Below are 25,285 nucleotides of genomic sequence, written 5' to 3' on the forward strand. Positions count from 1 at the left end.
CATTTTCCAACTGCACACTCTAACCAATGCCCTGTCTTAACCTCACACATTAGAACATGTCATTAAATGGAATGAAGATGCCTCCATGAACGATATTTAAAAGGGATCATGAACTACTTATGGGTTACTGGATTATCTCTTCAGGCTGCAGGTGCAATTTTGTGTGTTTTTGGAGCTTTCCTATGCGTGACTACAGTTTAAATAGTTTACAGGGAGTGGTCTGGCTGGTGCTGAAGTATTTTTCTGTTCATTTAAAAGCTCGTGCTGAAACAAGTTGCTTCCAGACATGGGTGGCCTGGTATGTCTTCCTCTGGGAATTGATCATGTCTGGAAGAATAAAGAGAGACCACACAGAGCAGAATGAGATGCTGGAAGAGGGAGGAGGGCGCGGGGGGGGGAAAGAACAAACCGTTCTCAGCACAAGGCCATATCCGCCGAGGGTCTCTAGGAAGCAATTCTCTTACCTCAACTTCAGCGAGGATCAATGCTTGAGACACCTCCGCTTCACAAAATAGATTGTGACTGAAATCTGCCAACTGCTGCAGCCACACTGCCACCTCAAAGCAGGGCAAGGATCGCATTGCCTGTGGCTGTCAAGGTGACCGTGGCTTTTAATTTTTATGCGTCTGGCTCCTTCCAGACTGCTGCTGCTGGAGATAGAAGCAATATCAGTTTGCAGTGTACTGCTGCATAAGGGGCATCACTGAGGCTCTCTACACAGAGAAACAATGTAATCTCATTCCCTGTTGCCAGAGACAAGCAGGTTGAGCAAGCATGAGGGTTTGCAGATTGCAGGCTTCCCTATGGTGCAGGGTGCCAATTACTTGCCTTGCGTGCGCCTTGTGTGAACTGGCGTAAGGCCTGCTTTTACCAGCGTAAAAGTTTTTAACAAATAGAAAAATAAGATTTTATCACTCATTTATACATTAAAAACCCTGTCCATTAAGGTTAGCCTTGTTAAAACATATTTTTTTTCAAAAAATTTAATTTTTGTTTAAAATATTTAACTGGCATTTCAATTAATTTTAAATATGTAATTTTTAAATTTTGTAATTTTGTGTGTTTGTGTATTTTTTAAGATCCATACCGAAACCCCGTAAGTATGAGTGGGGATTTCCTTTGTTTATTGGTTGGGCTGGCCCTCATGTTCCCGGGGGTGCTTCCGAAACTCCTGCAACCCTGGGATACGTGGGCCTCTACCTGTGGGTACCTGGAGAGGCCCAGGAGCGCGAATCGGCAAACCTCCCGAATCACCGGCTAAATTCATAGATTTTTTGCAGGTCGGAGACATCTGCCCACAGGAAGCTTCCGACCGCAAATTGTGAGTTTGGAAATGTAATACCTTGGTCTTAATTAAAGGTTTAAAAGTTGCATGGCAAGAGATTACATGTTTTGTAACATTATTGCTATTTCAAGCCATATTATGGTAAAGATGTCACCAATTTCAATGGCCTACAATATTAGAAATACACAGTGTATGTATGTGCCTGTGCCTCCAAATTGGTCAGGGAGTTTATTCAATGAGTAGTGGTGTCGTACAGAACAGGAAGATTCTAAGTTTAATCACAATTCTTGCTGAGTTAACAGAGTTCACTTATCAATGGTAGAATCTCTTTAGACTCACCCTGGAATGGAAGAAGAAGGGGAGAGGACAGAAAGAAAGAAAAATAGTATTCTCCCTCTGCTCACTAAAAGAAATCATGCTAGAACTTTATAAATCACTGGTTTGGCCTTCGTGGACAATTCTACACACCACACTTCAGGAAAGATGTAAAGGTATTAGAAAGGATACAGAGGGGGTTAACCAGGATGTTACCAGGGATGAGGGACTTCAGTTGGAAGTTAGGACTTCTTGGAACAGAGAAGGTTAAGAGGTGACTTCATAGAGGTTTCCAAGATGATGAGGTGTTTTGATAGAGTTGGTAGAGAAAGGCTGTTCCCTCTGGCGAGTGGGTCAGAGGTTATATATTTAAAATCATTAGCAAAAGATCTAGAGGGGAGATGAGGAGAAATGTTTTCACTCAGAGAGCTGTCAGGATCTGGAATGCTCTACCTGAAAAGGTGGTAGAAGCTGATTCTATGAATAATTTTAAAAGGGAGTTGGACAGGTCCTTGAGAATGAGCAACTTACAGGGTTACGGACAAAAAGCGGGGATGTGGGACTAAGCTTGACTTCTCTTCCAAATCGCCTCCTCTGTGCTGTAAATTTCTATGAGTCTATCCAAGGGTTCCTACTGGGATTGCATGAGGACAAGATTGGGCTCAGCTGTTATACCCCAATGATTAAATAGTCTGCTGACACTCACTGTCAGGGTTTACAAATAATGGCCATCTGGGGGAGCCACTGGAAGGTGTCTTTGAATAAGGAACCATATCCGAAGCAAGAGGTTTTTGTCTTCAGGAAGATGGGGAGAAAACTGTTATTTTAAAATGTACAAGATTAACAAGAAATGAAGTTGAAACTCTGCTTGAGCAGGATTTAAGGCTCACAGACTCAATGACCTGTTCCATGTTAGCTATATTCGAGCATGCATTTCGATCCAATCTTTCTAAATATTTTCTCTTTACAGAAACAAATTTGCTGTGGAGAAAAGAAATCCCAGAATTTACACAAATATTTGAGTTTTGCAGTAAACTACCTTCCAGCATCCGCAGTATTTTGCTTTTGTGTAATGTGCAATTCCCTTACTGAGACAGAGAGACTTTTAAATACTAAAACATTTCCAACTTGCCGATTGTTTTTGTAAGGATACCTGACTCTTCAAGTCACTTCATAGACGGGATGTTTATGATGAGAATATAATCCCTTCACAAAATTCCTGCCAGAAAACCAACCCTATAATGTCAGCATCAGCTTAGAGCTAGTGTATAAGCTTAGAGCTAGCGTATAACTCATTACATTCCACCTTTAATTTATAGTAAACACAACTGTACCATATTGAAATAGTTCAGCTTCTGTTGTTTCCAAAATAGAATTCAGCATTCAAGATCGGTTTCTCATTTACTCTACGGATTAACAAATTCCACCAGACCTTGTTTCCAACCAGAGCCCTGCTTTTTAATTGTCAAGAACTCTTAATAATATGCTGATCCTAAGTTTATCAGATAGAGTTGGCACTGAAGTGCCACGAGACACACATCAAAGTAATAAATTATTGTCTTACAATTTTTTTAAAGATTGGTTTATAACCTAGTTTACATTTCAGATCCTTTTTGGGGTAAATATTTTCCGAATACTATCCCACAAATAAAGATTAAATAATTGAGGCCAAAAAAAACACATTAATACTACCACCAGGAAAATTTTTATTTGTCCCTAAAGTTTGGCTCACAAATGTCACTATAATCCAATATTATTAAAAGATCATTTCAGAAGTAGCTGTCTTTTAAAATAGATTTATGCATTACTATATTGGGACTGTATAATAGTAATCTTTGTATTCTCTCATCTCCAGTCTCCAACCCACCCCACTACTGCAATCCTCTTTTACTTTATTAACACTACAATGGACATCACTCCACTCCAGAAGGAAGAAGAGCTTCGTGTTCCCTCTTGGCCCCAATTTTAACTCCAGGTGAATTCCCCACTCAGGTTGGAGTTAAAATTACAAATCGGGTTTCAGTGATGCCATCGCGCTACAACATGCATATGTAAAGGAGGACCCTGTTGGCTCTGGGCGCATGTTCTTGCTGCCTGCTCAGGAGAGCAGGTTAAAATTGCAGATGTTGCAATCATGGCAGCTTTCTCACAGGGCAATTTTAATTGGCCACCCAGCAGGTTTCTGCTCAGCGAGTAGGGTTAAAATCACCCCTATTGTTACACCTTTCAACTTTGCTGTACTTTTAACCTAGGTCTTTCATTATGGGTTATCTTGCAGAGATTCATCCTGGAGGTGTTCTATTTGGCCTTGCCTGTGCAAATGTCCAATTCTCTTTAAATCTATTTGCAGTTCTCCCCTCATGCCCCCTCCAATCTCATCTTGTTCAAGAGACCCATCTCCTGCTTCCTCGACCCTATTCCCACCAAACTGCTGATCACCCAACTTCCCTTCCTGGCCCCCATGATATTGTTAACAGTGCCCTCTCCTCAAGTATTGTCCCTTTCCCTTTAAATCTGCCATCAAATTCCTCCTCAAAAATTCCACCCTCGATCCCTCTGTCCTTGCAAACTACCACCCCATCTCCAACCTTTCCTCTCCAAAGTCCTCAAACATGGTGTCACCTCCCAAATCTGTGCCCAGCTTTCCCAGAACTCCATGTTTGAATCCTCCATCAGGTTTCCGCCCCGACCACAGCACTGAAATGGCCCTTATCAAAGTCACAAATTATATCCTGTGTGACTGTGGCCGTGGTAAACTCCTCATCCTTCTTAACCTTTTCTGCTGCCTTTGACACGGTTGACCACACCCTCCTCCTCAGTCATCCAGCTGGGTGGGACTGCCCTTGCCTTCATTTTTATCTATCCCGTTATAACCAGAGAATCGCCTGCAATAGCTTCCCTTCCCACTCCCACACCGTTATCTCTGGAGTCCCCCAAGAACCTATCCTTGGCCCTCTCCTATTTATCATCTACATGCTGCCCCTCAGCGACATCAGCTGAAAACATGTCAGGTTCCACATGTTCACTGGCGACACCCAGCTTTGCCTCACCACCATCTCTCTCAACCCTTCCATTCTCTCTGATTTGTCTAGCTGCTTGTCAGACATCCAGTTCTGGATAAGCAGAAATTTCCTCCAACTAAATAGCCATTGTCTTCAGTCCCCTTCACAAACTCCATTCCCTAGCTACTGATGCCATCCCTCTCCCTGGTCTGAGGCTGAACTAGACTGTTCGCAACCTTTGACCCCGAGATGAGCTTCTGACCACATACCTGCGCCATCACTAAGACCACCGATTTCCACCTCCGTAACATCACCCAACCCCAAACTTGCCTCACCTCCGTAACATCGCCCGATCCCACCCTTGCCTTAGCTCATCTGCTGCTAAAACCCTCATCTATGCCTTTGTTACCTCTAGACTTGACCATTCCAATGCTCTCCTGGCCGGCCTTACATATTCCACCCTCCATAAACTTGAACTCATCCAAAACTCTGCTGCCCGTATCCTAACTCGCATTCACTCATCACCCCTGTGCTCGCTGACCTACATTGGTTCCCAGTCCAGCAACACCTCAATTTTTAAATTCTCATCCTGGTTTTCAAATCCCTCCATGACCTCGGCCCCTCCAGCCCTACAACCCTCCGAGATCTCTGCACTTCTTCAATTCTGGCCTCTTACGCATCCCCTATTTTAATCACTCCACCATTGGCAGCCAGGCCTTTAGCTGCTTTGGCGTGAAGTCTCTCCACCTCCCTTTCCTCCTTTAAGGTGCTTCTTAAAAGCTATATTTGACCCCTGTCCGAATATGTGGCTCGGTGTCAAATTTTTTTTGATAACGCTGCTGTGAATCACCTTGGGATGATTTACTGTGTTCATCATCATCATCATCATAGGCAGTCTCTCGGAATCGAGGAAGACTTGCTTCCACTCTTAGCATGAGTTCTTAGGTGGCTGAACAGTCCAATACGAGAGCCACAGTCCCTGTCACAAGTGCGACAGATAGTCATTGAGAGTAAGGGAGGGTGGGACTGGTTTGCTGCATGCTCTTTCAGCTGCCTGCGCTTGATTTTTGTATGCTCTTGACGATGACACTCGAGGAGCTCAGCGCCCTCCCGGATGCACTTCCTTCACTTGGGACAGTCTTTGGCCAGGGACTTCCAGGTGTCAGTGGAGATGTTGCACTTTATCAGTGCAACTATGTTAAAGGGGCTATATAAATGCATATTGTTGCTGTTTTTGTTGTTTAGACCCATACCCCATTCATCCAGACTATTTAAAACACTCATCTCCAAAGTTTGTTCACACCACAGTATACTCAGGGAGATACAACCCTGGCAACAAACCTATTGCCTCGTTGTTTAAATGAGCAGGCTGGAGGTTTGTAATTAATCCTATACAAACATTAACCTAATTACAAACTACTAGTAATCAACATCTTTATCAGGTGACAATAGTCACATTATACAAAAATGTAATTTAGAATAGGTGCAGCATAGTTTTCAAATATCCATTCAAATGTCAAAGAGATGCTATTTTAATTGTCATGAATTACTATAACATAATCACCTTTTCTGACCTTTGGTAGAAGAGTTGTGAAGACAATAGAATGTGAGTTATCTCGATTGTCTTTTCACTTTGTGTGAAAGGTGTGCTCAGTGTGTTTTGCCTCAATGACTCCCCCTTGTGGCAGTGTATGATATGTGTTTCTACTCTCTCTAACTGACCAATAAGGAGACACTGCGTTGGCCCAGTGTCATCAACCCAAGTAAAAAATAATCCAACAAAAGTGCCTCCTTTTTAAAGGGACACAACTAATAGAAAACTAAAATCATAAAAAACAAAGGAAACATCAATTTAAAATCATAATAAAAACTGAAAATACTCAGGAAAAGTTCCACTCTGACGAAGGGTCATCGACCTGAAACACTAACTTTGTTTCTCTCTCTGCAGATGCTGCCTGACCCACTGAGTATTTCCAGTATTTTCTGCTTTTATTTCAGATTCCAGAATCCGCCGTATTTTGCTTTTGTTTAAATCAAATCATAATCATGTCTCCACTATACACCTGTGGTGCCCACCAGTTGCGGAAGGCCTCAAGCACATCGGCGGGCACTGCGGGTTCCTTCTCCAGGGCCACTGGGATGGGGACATTGTCGTGAGAGTGAACGCCCCCACTGGCCGCTTGGTATGTGTTTCTACTGCCCATCTGTCTGCTCCTTCTAAGTGTTTCCCCAGTGGGAGAAGGAAGTGAGGGGAATGGCTGCTTCATGTCAGTTCCTGCCTCTAGGGATGGAGTAGCTCCAGGTGCTGGATCTGTAAACGGCCCTATAATGGCCGATACTATGGGTATTAACATAATGGCTGCCTGGTCCTGCGTGTAACTCATTTGAACTAAACGTTGATGTTACAAATAAGGCATTGGCCTGAGAGATGTTTCCATCAGTTCAACCAGTACCAGCTATTCTCCTTCTGCCAGATACTGCATATCAGGTCCAGATATCTACACCAAGAGGCTGAAATCCTGGTCGGGCAATCTCGATTTGACTCCCAATGTGATGAATTGAGTGTTAGATCTTGAATTAAAATATTCATGATTGCCAAGCTACATTGAGAAGCAGGCCCTATGAACTCCAAATCCCTGGACGCAGTAGCTGTTCAAGCCCTTGAGGTGGCCCGCCAGCCTGCAGGTTGCCCCTGCTGTAATTTCTCTTGCACTTGCAATTCCTCACCAAGTGTTCCCTCCTGAAACTCATTAAATGTCCAACCCCTACTCTGAGTGCTTGTGATGCATCATCATCATCATAGGCAGTCCCTCGAAATCGAGGAAGACTTGCTTCCACTCTAAAAGTGAGTTCTTAGATGACTGAACAGTCCAATACGGGAATTACAGTCTCTGTCACAGGTGGGACAGACAGTCGTTGAGGGAAAGTGTGGGTGGGACTGATTTGTCGCACGCTCCTTCTGCTGCCTGCGCTTGTTTTCTGCATGCTCTCGGCGACGAGACTCGAGATGCTCAGCGTCCTCCCAGATGCTCTTCCTCCACTTAGGGCGGTCTTTGGCCAGGGACTCCCAGATGTCGGTGGGATTTTGCATTTTATGAAGGAGGCTTTGAGGGTGTCCGCGAAACGTTTCCTCTGCCCACCTGGGGCTCACTTGCCATGTAGGAGTTCAGAGTCGTGCGCTTGCTTTGGGAGTCTTGTGTTGGGCATGCGAACAATGTGGCCTGCCCAACGGAGCTGGTCGAGTACGGTCAGTGTTTCGATGCTGGGGTTGTTGGCCTGATCTAGAACACTGACATTGGTGTGTCTGTCCGCCCAGACACACCAGGATCTTGTGGAGACATCATTGATAGTATTTCTCCAGCGATTTGAGGTGTCTTCTGTATATGGTCCACATCTCTGAGCCATACAGGAGGGCGGGTATCACTACAGCCATGTAGACCATGAGCTTGGTGCCAGATTTGAGGGCCTCGAGACACAGAATGCCCACAGCGCTTGGTTTGCCCTCCAGTACACCATAACCAGTGCCTGAGAAGAGATGCTTGGTCACTCAACCAGGAGACACCAGGACTAGTTTGATGAGAATGACCAGGAGATCTAAGAGCTAATAAATCGCAAGCACAGAGCATTTCTGAACCTAAAACAACCCAACTTGGGAGCAGTAAAACAGCATTACAGACGGCTTAAGGCCGAAGTCCAACAAAGAACCCGTGACCTAAAGAATAGATGATGCGTGGAGAAAGCACAGGAGATTCAGCAGCTGGCCGACACCATGATGCGTGAGGATTCCTCACCGCAGTCAAGGCTACCTACGGCCCAAGCACCCAATGCCCCATCCCAGTGCTGGCCAAGAACGGGGAGACACTCATCAAGGAGACCGAGGCAGTCAGGACCCACTGGAAGGAGCAATTCAAAGATCTCCTTAACCGAGACTCTGCCTTTGACACGAGTGTCCTTGACTCCATCCCGCAGCATGCAACCCACCACCATCTCAGCAAAACCCCAGTCTGCACGAGGTAGAAAAGGTCATCTACCAGCTCAAGAACAACAAGGCAACGGGAGCGGATGGAATTCCCGCTGAGGCACTAAAGTATAGTGGAGAGGCACTATTGGCACGAATGCATGACCTCCTCTCTCTCATCTGGAAGGAGGAGAGCATGTCGGGATATCTCAGAAATTCAGTAATCATGGCCATCTTTAAAAAAGGGAATGTCCGACTGCAGCAACTACAGAGGAATCTCCCTGATATCAGCCACTTGGAAAGTCGTCGCCAGAATTCTCCTCAACCGTCTTCTCCCTGTGGCTGAGGAGCTCCTCCCAGAATCATAGTGTGGATTTCGTCCACTATGGGGTACAACGATATGATCTTTATGGTGCAACAGCTGCAAGAAAAATGCAGGGAACAGCACCAACCCTTGTACATGGCCGCCTTTGACCTTACAAAGGCCTTTGACACTGTAAATCACGAGGGGCTATGGAGCGTTCTCCTCCATTTCGGCTGCCCCCAAACGTTTGTCACCATCCTCCGCCTGCTCCATGGCGACATGCAAGCCATGATCCTGACCAGTGGATCCATCACAGACCCAATCCACGTCCAGACCAGGGTCAGACAGGGCTGCATCATCGCGCCAACCCTCTTCTCGATCTTCCTCGCTGCAATGCTCCACCTCACACTCAACAAGCTGGAGTGGAACTAAACTACAGAACCAGTGGGAACCTGTTCAACCTTTGTCGACTCCAGGCCAGATCCAAGACCGTCCCAACCTCTGTCATCGAACTACAGTAGGCGGATGACGCTTGCGTCTGCGCACATTCAGAGACTGAACTCCAAGTCATAATCAACATCTTTACTGAGGCGTACGAATGCATAGGTCTTACACTAAACATCCGTAAGACAAAGGTCCTCCACCAACCTGACCCCGCCACACAGCACTGCCCCCAGTCATCAAGATCCACGGCGCGGCCCTGGACAATGTGGACCACTTTCCATACCTGCTTGTGATGCAGGGTGCTGTGAGATCGTTAGTTGATGGCACCTCTTCTCTGGGGTATAGAAAGGAACAGATGAAGAACTTATTTAAGAATGCTGTTGTGTGGCACTCCACGAAACATTTTTACATGGGAAGATATTGTTAAGCAGTGTATGAGTGGATAAGAATTAAAAGCATGAAAAGCAAAGGATGAGACTAGCCTAAGTTGGGAAAGGCCTCCACACTCACCATTTCCCATTCTCTCTATTGCCTTCACACCCAGAATCTCCAGAACCTTTCCTCATAAGGAGTTGAGAGTTGCAGCTTCGGCTACCCTCTTCCTGCCTGCATTTACTGGAAACAGATATGTGCAGCTTTCTTCTGCAAGCAGCTAGAACGGAGACGTAGGTTGGAATAAGAAATATGAGAGAATGTGTGTGCCCCCACTGCTCAGACCACCAGCCAGCCACCTTATGTCAGTGTGTCAACATAGAGGTGGTTTGTATGGGTGGCATGCTTGAGGTATGTTGCTCACCACATTTAGTGGGCCACAGTACAAATGTATTGTGATGGAGCAATGCAGAGTGCTCTGGTAAAACATGGGAATATCAATGCATTTAGAAAGCAGATGAGCAGTTGCTAGGGAAGTGGGAATTGATCGCTTGTGCTGCTGCACCAAGGTATGAGCACACTTACCATGGCAATCTTGAGAAGCCCAGCGAACTTCTTCCTTACCTGTTCCCAGGTTCAGGCCACAGGTGCGACGCAGTAACTCTCTTTGTCACCTCCATCCAGGCTGCTCTGGTGGTACACTTGGGAGTAGGTTAGTTCTCAGATCTGAAATGGTGCAGTTTCTCTGCCACACCACCTGCACAAGCACCACCAAAGCAACATCTTACCGCGATGCTGTTCAGCAGCTGTGACTTCTGCCATTTTTCACATTTTCAGACAGTCCCCCTTTCACAGCTGCTGGCACCAGATAGCCCACCCACTAAACCCTATGTGCTCCCAGCGTGTCGTGCGCTATTCACTAGTAGCACCAAAAATACATTTAAATGATCAAAGCTTGCAGTATTGCGTGAAATCAATCTGGAATGCAGTGGCAGTCAGTGCCCGAAGAGCAGGAGACCCAGTGCTGCTGTGCCCGGACTCTAATTAATGGCTACTCTACTTTCTTTCATTCTTCAGGTAAATTTTTGTCCAATCAGCTTGGTAATCACTTCAAATTGGCAACTGCTTTCTGGGAGCAGCCAAACTAAATGGAATACGCATGTTACCGAGACCAGGACTCCACTATCTATGATTCATAGCTATGCAAATCTTTGTCTCTATTTGTATGTGTTTTTTTTCTTGCTCTGATTTCTTCAATTACATTTGATGATGGATATAAGATTGGGGCCAGCTAAGGTGAATGAAAGTTCATTTGTCCTATTCAACAGGTGAGACTCACAGCCCACTTAGTTGAAAGAAATATTTAAATATGGATCATTGGGATTGGATCGTCCCTGATTTGCAGTCTATGGGTGTTGTACCAGGTCTTTGAAGGGTGACCAGCTGTGAAGGCTGTCTCAACAAGTGCCTTGGTTATCAGATTCTGAGGGCACGGCCCAAGTACCTTTGAAGCCCATTTTGATTGACAATTCCACAGCAGGAAGGTGTTAGACTGGGTTTAAGGGTATGTCAGCAAAGGCAAATGGAGGATTCTGCAAACTTGTTTTTCTCACATAAAAGGATGCAAATTTTACTGCAGAGAACTTTAAAAGCCTCTTGACTGTTATCATTTTGTAACACATTTTATGCAAGTGAATCACGGATTTATCGATCTACTGTGATTTGGCCTTTGCTGATTTTATTTTTTAACAACCTGACTTATAGCTGTGGTCTGAGAAATATTGTCTGTCAGATTGTTATTTGTCCATCAATCAGAAGTTGGGAATTACTGGTTTTAGTGTACATATTGAAGTGAGCAAGTTTATTGTTCAGCTGGGGCATACCATCTCTCAGATTACTTTGTCCATAAAGCCGCATTTAGTTCACGAGAATCATCAGTTTCCCTGGGTACAAGAAAAAGCATCTCCAGTGCTCTAAATCATAATAGCTTGTTTGTCCCTGCAAATTTGCCGATAAAATATTTTGAAGGAGCAATGTTGCAGGAATTAGAATAAAATATCTATGCTACTGGGTGCTCTTTCAACAGGTCCTGCAATAAACTACAAATGCAAATTGATCTGGGAGAGGAACATTTCAGTTTATTGAAAAAGAAACCTGGTGATGCTGCTATGCTGGGCCACACTTTTGGAGACTCACAAGGCAGTCGATGCCCCACAATATCAATAAACAGACATTTCTGTCTTTATTTTTGGGGCAAATTTAAATTGAAATGGATTGGACCTTGTGAGAGAACACTTAATAAGAACATAACATAAGAAATATGAACAGGAGTAGGCCATATGACCCCTCGAGCCTGCACCGCCATTTAATACGATCATGGCTGATCCAATCATGGACTCAGGTCCATTTCCCTGCCCACTCCCCATAACCCCTTACTCCCTTATCAGTTAAGAAACTGTCTTCTCTGTCTTAAATTTATTCAATGTCCCAGCTTCCACAGCTCTCTGAGGCAGCGAATTCCACAGATTTACAACCCTCAGAGAAGAAATTTCTCATCAAAGTTTAAAATGGCTGGCCTTTTATTCTAAGATTATGACCCCTAGTTCTAGTCTCCCATATCAGTGGAAACATCCTCTCTGCATCCACCTTGTCAAGCCCACTCATAAGATCACCTCTTATTCTTCGGAATTCCAATGAGTCGAGGTCCAACCTACTCAATCTTTCCGCATAAATCAACCCCCTCATCTCCAGAATCAACCTAGTTAACCTTCTCTAAATTGCCTCCAAAGCAAGTATATCCTTTCGTAAATATGGAAACCAAAACTGCACGCAGTATTCCAGGTGTGGCCTCACCAATACCCTGTATAACTGTAGCAAGACTTCCCTGCTTTTATACTCCATCCCCTTTGCAATAAAGACCAAAATTCCATTGGCCTTCCTGATCACTTGCTGTACCTGCATACTAATCTTTTGTGTTTCATGCACAAGTACCCTCACACTCTTTTTGATCTCTGACTTGCCTCCCTCCTAGGGTGATGGAGCAAATGTAAAATGTAATTTCCTCTCTACTCAAGCGTCAATGATCATTACAACTGGGGAGGTGTGAATGCTACTAAGTAAAACCCATTTCCTGAATCCTCAATATATTGTTTGCTGTGACGTCTTTCAGATATTCAAAGAGTCAGCTTTTACATCAAAGCAAGGACACCCATATAATTCAGGTCCCACTGTACTGCAGCACTTTTCAATTTTTCTCCATTTAAATAATAAGTTGCCCTTTGATTTTTTTCTGCCAAAATGCATGACCTCACACTTTCCAACATTATACTCCATCTGCCAACTTTTTGCCCACTCACTTAGCCTGTCTATGTCCTTTTGCAGATTTTTTGTGTCCTCCTCACACATTGCTTTTCCTCCCATCTTTGTATCGTCAGCAAACTTAGCTACGTTACACTCAGTCCTTTCTTCCAAGTCGTTAATGTAAATTGTAAATAGTTGTTCTGTAGCTGTGTTCAAATGTATTTTATGTGGTTCACAGCTAGAGAACTCTTTTTGATCTCTGACTTGCCTCCCTCCTAGGGTGATGGAGCAAATGTAAAATGTAATTTCCTCTCTACTCAAGCGTCAATGATCATTACAACTGGGGAGGTGTGAATGCTAGTAAGTAAAACTCATTTCCTGAATCCTCAATATATCGTTTGCTGTGACGTCTTTCAGATATTCAAAGAGTTAGCTTTTACATCAAAGCAAGGACACCCATATAATTCAGGGATAGTCCTGTGGCCTCTGCTATCTACACCATTTGTCCTTCCATGTGGAATGTAAATAAGAACTCAAAGAAGATTTCTTCCCATAATAACCGTCATATACTCTGGGGGACGATAACTTTAGCGGGAGCGCAAAAGTATCACGGGGCACTACACAACTGATTCCGACGGGAACTTCTGCTTTAGCGCTCCGAGAGGGAAGCGGAGCACTAAATCAAGTGCTATCACTTCCCTTAGAGTACTAAAGGGAGTGAGAGGGGCAGTATCGGCAGAGCGCTGAGCAATGTTCTGTGCAGTGCTGCCCGTTTTACAGGCTCCTTCCGTGCCTTAAAGGGAAGGGCCAATGCTCCATTGATTGAAGCGTGGATGTTGGCCGACAGCACCTGCAATCCGCGCATAGCAGCCCCAAGCACTCCGAGTGCAGGGCTGAGCAATCGCGGGTTACAAAAAAACAAAATCCAACACACTGGGGATTTTTGGCCTACCTGACCACCACTGCCTTTAATTAATGGTCCCCAAGTGGTTAGCCAAGGTGACAACACCTCCTGCAGCTGCCGTTGTTGACGCCCAGCGATGCTGCAGGGGGAGGGAGTGAATTTTACATCCGGAGCGATAACGGGGCACTGCGCACTGGATGGCATCACTATCCCCAGGGCACAGGAGAGCGAGGCGGTAAGTTTTAATGGCAGCACTAACCCGCCATGGAAGATTGCGGGCATTGGTAATTTTGCCGCGCATGGTCGGTAAGTCCTTAGTGCCCCGTTATCGCCCCAAGGCACAAAAGAGGCCAATTTCACCCCCAAGGTACTTACTGGAAAGAAGTGCAATGATTCAGCTTGCTTTTTACTTGCTTTTAAATAACTTATATATTGTGTAAGTTTCGATATGGTACTGCATTCGTATTTATTGTGTCTTATTGCTTCCCTGCCACACAGCACTGCCCCCCAGTCATCAAGATTCATGGCATAGCCCTGGACAACGTGGACCACTTCCCATACCTCGGGAGCCTATTATCAGCAAGGGCAGACATCGATGACGAGGTTCAACACTGCCTCCAGTGTGCCAGCACAGCCTTCAGCCACCTGAAGAAGAGAGTGTTCGAAGACAAGGCCCTCAAATCTGGCACCAAGCTTATGGTCTACAGGGCTGTAATGATACCCGCCCTCCTTTATGGCACAGAGACGTGGACCATATACAGTAGACACCTCAAATCGCTGGAGAAATACCACCGACGATATCTCCGCAAGATCCTGCAAATCCCCTGGGAGGACAGACGCGTTAACGTCAGTGTTCTTGATCAGGCCACCATCCCCAGCATTGAAGCACTGATCACACTTGACCAGCTCCGTTAGTCGGGCCACATTGTTCGCATGCCCGACACAAGACTCCCAAAGCAAGAACTGCTACATGGCAAGCGAGCCCCAGGTGGGCAGAGGAAACTTTTCAAGGACACTCTCAAAGCCTCCTTGATTAAGTGCAACATCCCCACTGACACCTGGAAGTCCCTGGCCAAAGACTGTCCTAAGTGGAGGAAGAGCATCCGGGAGGGTTCGGAGCACCTCGAATCTCGTCGCTGAGAGCATGCAGAAAACAAGCGCAGGCAGTGGAAGAAGTGTGCGGCAATCCAGACTCCCCACCCACCCTTTCCCTCAACGACTGTCGGTTCCCACTTGTGACAGAGACTGTAATTCCAGTATTGGATTGTTCAGTCACCTAAGAACTCACTTTTGGGTGGAAGCAAGTCTTCCTCGATTTTGAGGGACTACCTATGATGATGATATTATTTGACCTGTAAATAAATTTAGCCCATATGCAATGGTCTGGTGGTGTTTTATTTTTCAGGTTCTGAGGTGATGGAAGAATAACCATCTAATCTATTGTCATTAAATTGTTAAACCTAGGCACAGAAACAGTGGAGAATAAAGATACAAGTTTCAGTTCATTTATGGAAACTAACATCTGGCCATGATCATCAATGCTGGGGGGAAGGGTGGAAGAGAATTCCTAAACTGTAACAAATAGTGTCAGCTAAAGTGGGATAACTAACACATACAGACTGTTTAATGTTTAAATTAAAGTCCATTACCAGTAAACAAATGCTACATTGCTTCCAAGGGAGTTAGAACTGGTGTGTCCACTGCCAGCAGAAAGCAGTACTGGCATGAAACTGAAATGTATAAATTGTCAATGGAGGAAGTAAAGGAGCATTGTAGATATGAGACTGAAGCAAATGAGCAAGAGGACCTTCCGATGCTGAACTGAAAAAAGAAGTACAAGCAGGGCAATGCAGCAGCAGCAGGAGAAAAAGAACCAGTGTGCTGTCAAATTGGCAGAGTGGCTTTGTGACCACAAAACTGGTGAATGAGGAGCCATTTGATTCAACCCATAATTCTGCAAAAACTAACTTTATTAAGTGTTGAATTTTAAGGAAGGGGTGACATAGATGGATTTTTAAGGGCACTTGAATTGTTACCATGTAGTTATACATGAGAGAGAAGAGGTATTGATAAAAAAGGCTGGTACTGTCACTGTGGTCTGGTACGTACTGCATTTTCATGTGAAGATCTAATGGACAGTGCAGATTATGATGAACTAAAACAAGCAATTCTCGTTGCTTTAGCATTCATGTCAGTAAGGTTCAGGTATACATTTAAAATGTTCAGGAGAACTTATTATCGTAGTTGGAAAACTAGTGGTAGAAATGAAAAATGTATCAAAATTATGGTTAGGTGGAGAGAATGTAATGATTTTTGGTGAATGTTAAAAGATAATTTCCTGTAGATGATTTAAGAATATGGTTGCTCAACATGTGGTCTTGATGGACCATGGACGCAACAAGCAGGTGAGAAAGCAGAGCTCCCACTCTGGTTGACCAATAGGTGATTCTCAGACACCTCATGAGGTGGAGACTGCACAGCCATACAAGGTTGAGTGTCATAATAATATCACCAACATGTGAAGAATATCATTTTCTTTAATCAAATTACATACACACGTGTGCTTTCCAGTGATCAGAAGTAGGAAACCTCTTTTTTTCTTCTCCATAGCTGAGGCCAATTGCAGCAACCCCTTGTTCCCCCACCACTGATAAAGCCAAGTTCAACATTGAATGGGCGTCAAGCCTGGGATTTTGATGATTTCTCTGGCTCACTACCACACTGGGCAGTATACTAACCCCAATTAATCAGAGGAACTCATTCATTTCCAGTTCTGTCCTTTATTTTCATTTAACATTTAATTATATTTAATTCCACCTAGCCCAGCTTTATTTTTCTTGTTTCATGTCTCTTCTGTTTCTTATTTTTTAATAAGCGCACTGAAAAAGAACAAGTGTCCTTAGTTGATACAGGCAGTGCCAAACTCATTTAAATTCACAGTCATCAACCTATTGGAGAAAAAGAGGAGGATCGGAGAGAGAGAGAGAGGAGGATCAGAAAGAGAGGGGGATCGGAGGGAGGGGGGAGACAGAGGGTGAATCAAAGAGAGAGGGGAGATCAAAGGGACAGAGAGAGGGGGCATCGGAGAAAGAGAGAAGGGGAGAGAATGGATCAGGCAGAGAGAGGGGGATTGGAGGGAGAGGAGGAGAGGAGACATTAGAGAGAGAGAGAGGGGATCGGAGGGAGAGAGAGGGGAAATCTGAGGGGGGAAGAGAGGTCAGGAACTCGGTGAGGGGGGGGGGGGGTAAAGAGTACAGAGAGCACAGTGGGGATGGTGGAAAAATGTGATCCAGGTCTAAAGAGGAGAGGGGGGGGGGGGAAGCGTTGAGAGCGAGAACATGATCCAAATGGTAAGATATGAATCCTGATGTCACAACACTGTCACTATTCACTTCATACCCAATAAACCTGTTAACAATCTGTGACATACATACAATGCCCCATCTATGGTGTGTGTGGAGGGGTGGGGGGGAGTGGAAAGGTCAGGAACTTGTTGGGGGAGGTCATGAATCCTTGCGGGAGGAACTTGGGCGGGGAGGTTAGGAATTGGGGGGTTGGGGAAGAAAGTCAGGAACTTGGGCTGGGGGTGAGGAGGTCAGGTGCTTGGGCAGGGGGTGGGGGGAGGTCAGGAATTTGGGCGGGGGGTGGGGGGAAGTCAGGAACTTATGCAGTGGGGGGAGGGGGAGGAGTGTTCAGGAACTTGGGTGGGGTGGGTAGAGAAGATCAGGAACTTGGGTGGTGGGGGATGGGAGAAGGTCTTAACCCGTGAGTGTGAATCCTGTCTGTTCCAAGTGAGCTCTGTTCTGTCTGGAGTTGGCTATCAGAATGGCTTGAATTATACTTTGCAAAGAGAAACTGCTGGGTGTGTCTTATCCTTCAACGGGACCAATCAACAATCAGGACTTGTCATCAAGGGGACCCGGTCAGAGCTTTAAGTGTTGCAAATTAACACATCCTTGTTTTTACAACCTTAAAATTACTTACAAGTTCTAGCACTGCGAATGAAGTTATGGCCGATATTCTTTTACTGAAGGCTCTGTCTGATCACTTCATTCGGACCCACATCCCTCTACCCTCTTCCAATCCCACTTCCTCCTGCATCTGCCCCTGGAAGAAAAATTCCCCCTTACCACTACACTTTCAAACTCCCAACTGTGTAACCATTGGCTCTCCATTTGCCACGATCTTCTGCAGCTGCCAATTTGTTGTCTCCCATCCCAGTTGTTCCCCTTGGTATGGCCCCAATCTTTACTCAATCTAGTCCAAGAGGTACAAACTTGAGAGCATCTGGCACACAACTGCCTTAATCATCCATCACAGGACTTGACTGGGCCACATCCAGTCTCGCTATTCTCTGACTAAACTGCCCATGACTCCAGGGTCTTGGATAACCTTTGGCTTTCTAAGCTCTGGAATCCTACAAGGATCTGTTCTTGGCCCCCTCCTCTTCCTCATCTACATGTGGTTGCTTGGCCTCACTGTCATACATTGGCTTCTAGTTCCCGGTGCCTTCAATTTAAAATTTTTAATTTTACCATTTGGATCATCCTCATATTTAAACTCCTTCATGGCCCTGTCCCTCCATACCTCTGTAACCTGTTCCAACCCTACATCATCATCATCATAGGCAGTCCCTCGAAGCGAGGATGACTTGCTTCCACACCAAAAGGTTCACAGGTGTTTCAATGAAGAACCTAATATTCCAGATCCCGAACTACATCTTGACGGGTGGAAGATGCCTGCGCGTGGATTTTTTTAATATGTGGTGGCCGCTGCACACCAGCCACCACAAGGGCTTGACAGAGCTAGGTCTTGGTCCAGTGGCAAGGATTACCCAAGACGACGGGAGACCCTGCTCTGCTGCACGGACCTAGTGCGCTCACATATTCAGTTTTGGTCTCCTAATCTGAGGAAGGGCATTCTTGCTATTGAGGGAGTGCAGCGAAGGTTCACCAGACTGATTCCAGGGAAGGCTGGACTGTCATATGAGGAGAGACTGGATCAACTGGGCCTTTATTCACTGGAGTTTAGAAGAATGAGAGGGGATCTCATAGAAACGTATAAGATTCTGACGGGACTGGACAGGTTAGATGCGGGAAGAATGTTCCCGATGTTGGGGAAGTCCAGAACCAGGGGACATAGCCTTAGGATAAGGGGGAGGCCATTTAGGACTGAGATGAGGAAAAACTTCTTCACTCAGAGAGTTGTTAACCTATGGAATTCCCTGCCGCAGAGAGTTGTTGATGCCAGTTCATTGGGTATATTCAAGAGGGAGTTAGATATGGCCCTTACGGCTAAGGGGATCAAGGGGTATGGAGAGAAAGCAGGAAAGGGGTATTGAGGGAATGATCAGCCATGATCTTATTGAATGGTGGTGCAGCCTCGAAGGGCCGAATGGCCTACTCCTGCACTTATTTTCTATGTTTCTATATCGCAGTGTGGGCTGGCCCGTGCTGCCCCTGGGTCCTTGCCTCTTCTGAACTCCAACCCTACAAACCCCTCAGAACTCTCTGTTCCTCTGACTCTTGCCTCTTGTGCATCCCGCCCTCCCTTCACCCCACCATTGGTAGCCGCACCTTTAGCCAGTAGACCTCACTGCTGGAATTTACACCTTAAACTCCTCTGCCTCTCCAACTCCTTCTGCTCCTTTATCATCATCATCATCAGCAGCATCATAGGCAGTCTCTCAAAATCAAGGAAGACTTGCTTCCACTCTAAAAGTGAGTTCTTAGGTGATTGAACAGTCCAATATGGGAATTACAGTCTCTGTCACAGGTGGGACAGACAGTCATTGAAGGAAAGGGTGGGTGGGAAGACTAGTTTGCCGCATGCTCCTTCCGCTGCCTGCGCTTGCTTCCTGCATGCTCTCGGCAATGAGACTCGAGGTGCTCAGCGCCCTCCCGGATGCTCTTCCTCCACTTAGGGCGGTCTTTGGCCAGGGACTCCCAGGTGTCGGTGGGGATGTTGCATTTATCCTTTAACACCTTCTTTAAAAACCATATCTCTGACCAACCTTTTAGTCACCCCTCCTAATATCTCCTTCTTTGGCTTGGTGGCCCTTTTTGTCTAATTACGCCTCTATGAAACTGGATTTACCCATGAATTCAACCCTCCTCGTGAAACAAAACTCTCTGGAAAATATTATTTCATACTGTGATGCAAATCAGATGATGTCAGGGAGACAATTCCCTTGAGGTGCATAGAAACATGGCAGAAACATGTAGAAAAATAGAAAACAAAAACAGTGAATTAAGTGCATCAATGGTGGGGCACTTTCTCTCATTTCACTCTCATGCAGAATTCCTGAGGGAGTGCTGGATAAGACATTAAACCAAAGCTATGTCTGCCCTCGCAGATCAATGTAAAAGTTCTCATGGCAGTATTCAAGGAAGATATGAGTAATTCTCCTGGTGCCCTGGCCAAAATTTAACTCTCAACCATCACCACCATACCAGATTATTTCTCTCATTGTTGTTTGTGGGAACTTGCTGTGGTGAAAATTAGCTGCTGCATTTCCTTACATCACAACTACATTTCAAAAAGTACTTAATTGGCAGTCAAGTGTTTTGGGACAGCCTGAAGTTGTAAAAAATGCTATATGAATGCAATTTTCTTTCTTTCTTTCTTTCTTTCTTTATCTGGGGCATGCCTGTCGCACTCCAGATGCCACATTCTAGATTAAACATTTTGACCAAGAAATTGGTTTTGCACCAGAAACTGATGCCTGGAACAAGCCCCCAAAGATGTCACTCCAAATTGGGCCTTGGCCCTTATCGACATTTGGGTGTCTCAATGCAGCTCACCAGTCGGGACGCTGGAAAATCCGTCTGCCTCTAACGTAGAGCCAACCCTTGGGAAGTCCTGGGTAGGGGAGGGAATTGGGAGGGGGGTGGTAACCATGGAGGGGGCCCAGGCCAAGAGCAGCTAAGCTTCTCCTGGTTCCACATTAATGTAAGCAGAAATCTTTTTACTTATCTTTCCATCAATGGCCTCCAATAGCCCCTTTAATAACACTGGTTAGACCACTGTAGACCCGTAAAAACTGAACAGAGCATTTGCGGTGTGTATGCCATCTAGTTTATGCCAAAACTGACAATGGGCTCGTAAAACAGGCATTAGACCCCTGATTAGCATATTCAGAGGGATGAATGACTGTTTTCGGGGCGGGGGCTATGGACACTTGGAAGTCATTGGCTGCCAATTCCAGGGAAGGTCAGACTAATTGGTCCCTCCAACTCTAATGTTCCTCCCAAAAAACAGACAAACCAATTTCTCCTCCTTTGTTACAGATACAGAACAATCTTAAAAAACGATAGAAAATCAGGTATTTCATTCTGTATTCTTCTGCCCTGGAATTTAAAATCCACAATCAATTTCAGCTCAGAAACTGACACACAACTATAATTACATGGATTCTCATATAAAGCATTGAGCTGTGACTTTAAAGGGGCAGCCAAATTGGCAGCCAGATCCACAGCTATGCTCCAGACCCTAGATTACTAGTGAGCAGCACCATGGAAGATCTGCTGTTTCTTAAAATAAACAGAGATCACATACATTCTACATACAAACAACACATCGTTTGGAACAGGGAGTGATGTTTGGTGTCAGCAGTAGCTCAATTGATAGCACTATCGCCTCCGAGTCAGAAGGTTGTGGGTTCATGTCCCACTTCTTGAGACTTGAGCACAAAAATCTAGGCTGATGCTCCAATGCAGTGCTGAGGGAATGTTGCATGGCGGCATGTACGGCTGTGTGAGGCGGAGTGTGGGGGTCGCGCTGCTGTGGGCAGCCCCTCCAGGGCTGAGTGGAGTGCAGCCAGCAATTTGCAACACAACTGTTCGATCACTTGCAAGTCAGCCAGTTCGATCACTTGCAAGAACAGACACATAATACAGTAGAACTCACTTAATTACAATCGATTGAGACCTCACAAATTGCGATAAAACAGAATGTGTGTCTGCAGTGGAATTCCCTCCATAACAGCACTGTGGGAGTACCTTCACCCCACGGACTAGAGCAGTTCAAGGATAATTAGGGATGGGCAATAAATGCTGTCCTTGTCAGCGGTGCCCACATCCCCCGAATGAATTTTTAAAAATCTAAGGTGACACTCCAGTGTAGTACCGAGGGAGTGCTGCACTGGCGGAGTTGCTGTCGTTCGGATGAGATGTAAACCAAGGCCCCGTCTGCTCTCTCCGGTGGACGTAAAAGATCCCATGGCACCATTTTGAAGAAGAGCAGGGGAATTTTCCTGGTATCGTGGCCAATATTTATCCCTCAATAAATATCACTAAAATACAAATTATCTGGTCATTATCACATTGCTGTTTATGGGAGCTGTTGTGTTTCCTATGTTGCAACAGTGACTACACTTCAAAAGCACTTCATTGGCTGTAAAGCGCTTTGGGACATACTGAGGAAGTCAAAGGCACTATATAAATACAATTCTTTCTTTATAAAGCAGGAAACAATAAAAACAACAAAAATCAAGACTGGTCTGGTGCAAATAAAACTTTATTTGCCTAAATTTCATATAACAGCTTACAACAAGGGTGAATACAGTATAACGTCATGAAAATCCAAGGTGATGCATTCAATTCCTGAGCTGGGGAGAGGATGATTTAGCCCTTGGAATTTGAGTTCGAATATAGACTACTGATAATGAAGTATATCAATCAGAGATAATCTTTTCTGGAATCAACTGTTTTTAAAAATTGTTACTTGGCTTGGAAGCAAACTTTTGGAAAACAAACTGTTACTTACCTGATCTCGCCCCATCTCGCACGCCTTTGCAGCTAGCCTATGGTAGTTGACAAACAGAAAAAAGAACAATTAATCAGATTGATTAAGATACTTCTGAATACTAGCCTAGATTTTCTGCCAGTATCGTCTGAAATCGGCCCTAGCAGTGCAAAAGTTTGCAGAATAACCCAAGTTACATCGAGCTTAAATCGAGTCTCCACAATCTTTAACACTGGTTTTAAAAGCATTGAGCTGGAAGCTAGTTCCACTCATAAAATTGGCCATAACCCCAGATCGAAATAATGAGAATGGCGAGATTCTGTCGATTGTGCCCATTTGTGACTGTTTGAGATGGCTCTTCAAATTAAGCGATTTTTTTTAGGCACCTTTTTATATAATTACTTTTAAAATATTAACAAATCCTTAATACTTAAGAAACTGACTAGCGTAGACCAATGAAACTAGTAAATGGTTCAGTATAGTTTTTTAAAGTTATTTCCAGTGATTTAAAATCGAGTTACTCACAGGTGGTGGACTAAATGCTCTTATTAAAAATGCAAATTTTTGTGATAAACTCATTTTCATATTAATAAAACTGCAGCAGATTACCACTCCTAAATATATCAAGGAATATTTTTAATGCAAGGGGAAAAAAACATAAGCAATTACGTTCTATTGCGCTGCCCGTTGGGCTAGTTCATGGAAGATTTCACGTTTGTGATTAGACAAATAGGTTGGGCAGAAGCCTGAACCATAACTTCACTTTGGAAAACCAGCGCAATTTCAAGTGCAATTTGCACCTAGTATGCCGATTGCGCCCAATGCAGAAACTCTATCCCACTGTGTCTAACTCAACCACAAGTTGTACAGAATTACGCCACAATTGAGAAAACATTGCCTTGACAGCCTTAAAGCTACCCACCTGCTTAAATGGTATATTCTAATGATGTCTCATCATCGACTGTTGGTTCAATAATAATGACAAAAAGCATATACAAGATGTTTCAAGAGCTGTCATTGGAGGACCCCATTTGGATTGCTAGAAAAATGTGAGTATCATCTCCAACAAAATTAGCAAAGGCTTGTCCAACAGAACAATCTTCTACATAACCAGCTATTCTGCCTTCTTTAGCAATGCACAATCTGGGATGAGAGAAAATGTAATAACATTTTTTCCTGTACAATTATGGCAAACTGCACTCTGGAGGTAAGATTTATGAAAGGATTATTGCTTTGCTATCAGATCATATACAAAGTTTCACAATGAAAGTAGCCATAACGATATAATATATCTACAGGATCATAAGACAAAACTATTGTTTTAGTGAGGGAATTTTTTGCACATAACCCAGATCCTACCACTCTGGTACAGTTTGTTGAGCCGCTAATGTGCAATGCCAACTATCTCTGGTACTATTTCTTACTTTGATTTTCAATTTTTGAAGCAGAAAACAGTATCCTTAAAGAACTATATATGCTTCAGAAACTAAACTACATCTGCAAAGTGCTAATGGATTGTGTGTGGTGGACTGTCATCAATTTATTCTCAGGAGATACTCAAAATAGATGCAAGCCCGCCCGCCACGCCCCACATGTGAAATTTCTGTTTTTACCAGTTTAATAATGCAAAATAACTTTTCAACAATATATGTTATAACTAGTAAATTGCCTAGTCAGTTGGTGAATATAAGTATTTTAATATACAAGGTAGTGACAGAATTGGAAGACAGCTGTCAGAAACTCGCTCTGTAGCACCACCTGCTGGCCAGGGCCTGCAACTATATCATCACCAGAAACTACATTTCAAATCAGGCAGTTTGTACATTAAATGCTGACATACAAACAAGAGCAAAAATTGTGACAAAAGAAGTTGGACAGAAAGTGTTCAACTACACAAGATATAGATATACAAGCTATTTATGTTTTCCTGATAATCAACTTTTGATTATCACTCAACAAATTAGTGCCAGAGGACTGGCAAACAGCTAATGTGATTAGTATATATTTAAATAGGGAGATAGAACAAGGCCAGGGAACTATAGACCAATTAGCTTAACGTCGTTGGTAGGAAAGATAATGAATTCCTTACTCAAAGATGTAATAGAAAAACATCTAGAAACCAAAAACATAATATTGAATTCTTAGAAGTAACAGAAAGGGTAGACAAGGGTAATGCAGTGGATGTTATATATTTGGATTTTCAAAAGACCTTTGATAAGTCATAGTAGACTCATGACTCAGGTCCAAACATATGGAGTCAGGGAACAAGTAGCAGAATGGATAGCAAGCAGGCTACAAAACAGAAACCAGAGAGTAGGGGTTAAAGGTAAACTGGCAAAAGGTGTGAAGTGATATTCCATAAATATCAGTGCTGGGAGCACTGTTGTTCACATAAATGATTTGGACTCTGGAATCGAAAGTACAAGTTCAAAATTTGCAGACGACAACAAATTGGGACGTGTAGTTAATGCAGAGGAGGACTGTGACAAAATACAGTAAGATATTAATAAACTTGTGGAATGGGCGTGTAATTGGCAAATGAACGTCAATATAGATAAGTGTGAGATGGTACATTTTGGTAGGAAGAATAAAGAGGCCACTTATTCCTTGGAAAATAAGTGTCTAAATGGGGTAGAGGAGCAAAGGCATCTAGAGG

At 44.2% G+C, this 25,285-nt stretch overlaps 1 protein-coding gene across 1 annotated transcript in view; it reads right to left on the bottom strand.

Moving 5' to 3' along the window:
* The window catches only part of LOC139227867 (protein FAM107B-like), a 94,389-nt gene that overhangs the window by 45,795 nt on the left and 23,309 nt on the right, over positions 1-25,285 (bottom strand). The window contains exon 2 of the mRNA XM_070858958.1: positions 22,651-22,687. Coding sequence (XP_070715059.1) covers positions 22,651-22,687 — 37 coding nt within the window. The remainder of the gene's footprint in view (positions 1-22,650; positions 22,688-25,285) is intronic.

Source organism: Pristiophorus japonicus, chromosome 17 (genome assembly GCF_044704955.1).
Source record: "Pristiophorus japonicus isolate sPriJap1 chromosome 17, sPriJap1.hap1, whole genome shotgun sequence".
NCBI classification, from domain to species: domain Eukaryota; kingdom Metazoa; phylum Chordata; class Chondrichthyes; family Pristiophoridae; genus Pristiophorus; species Pristiophorus japonicus.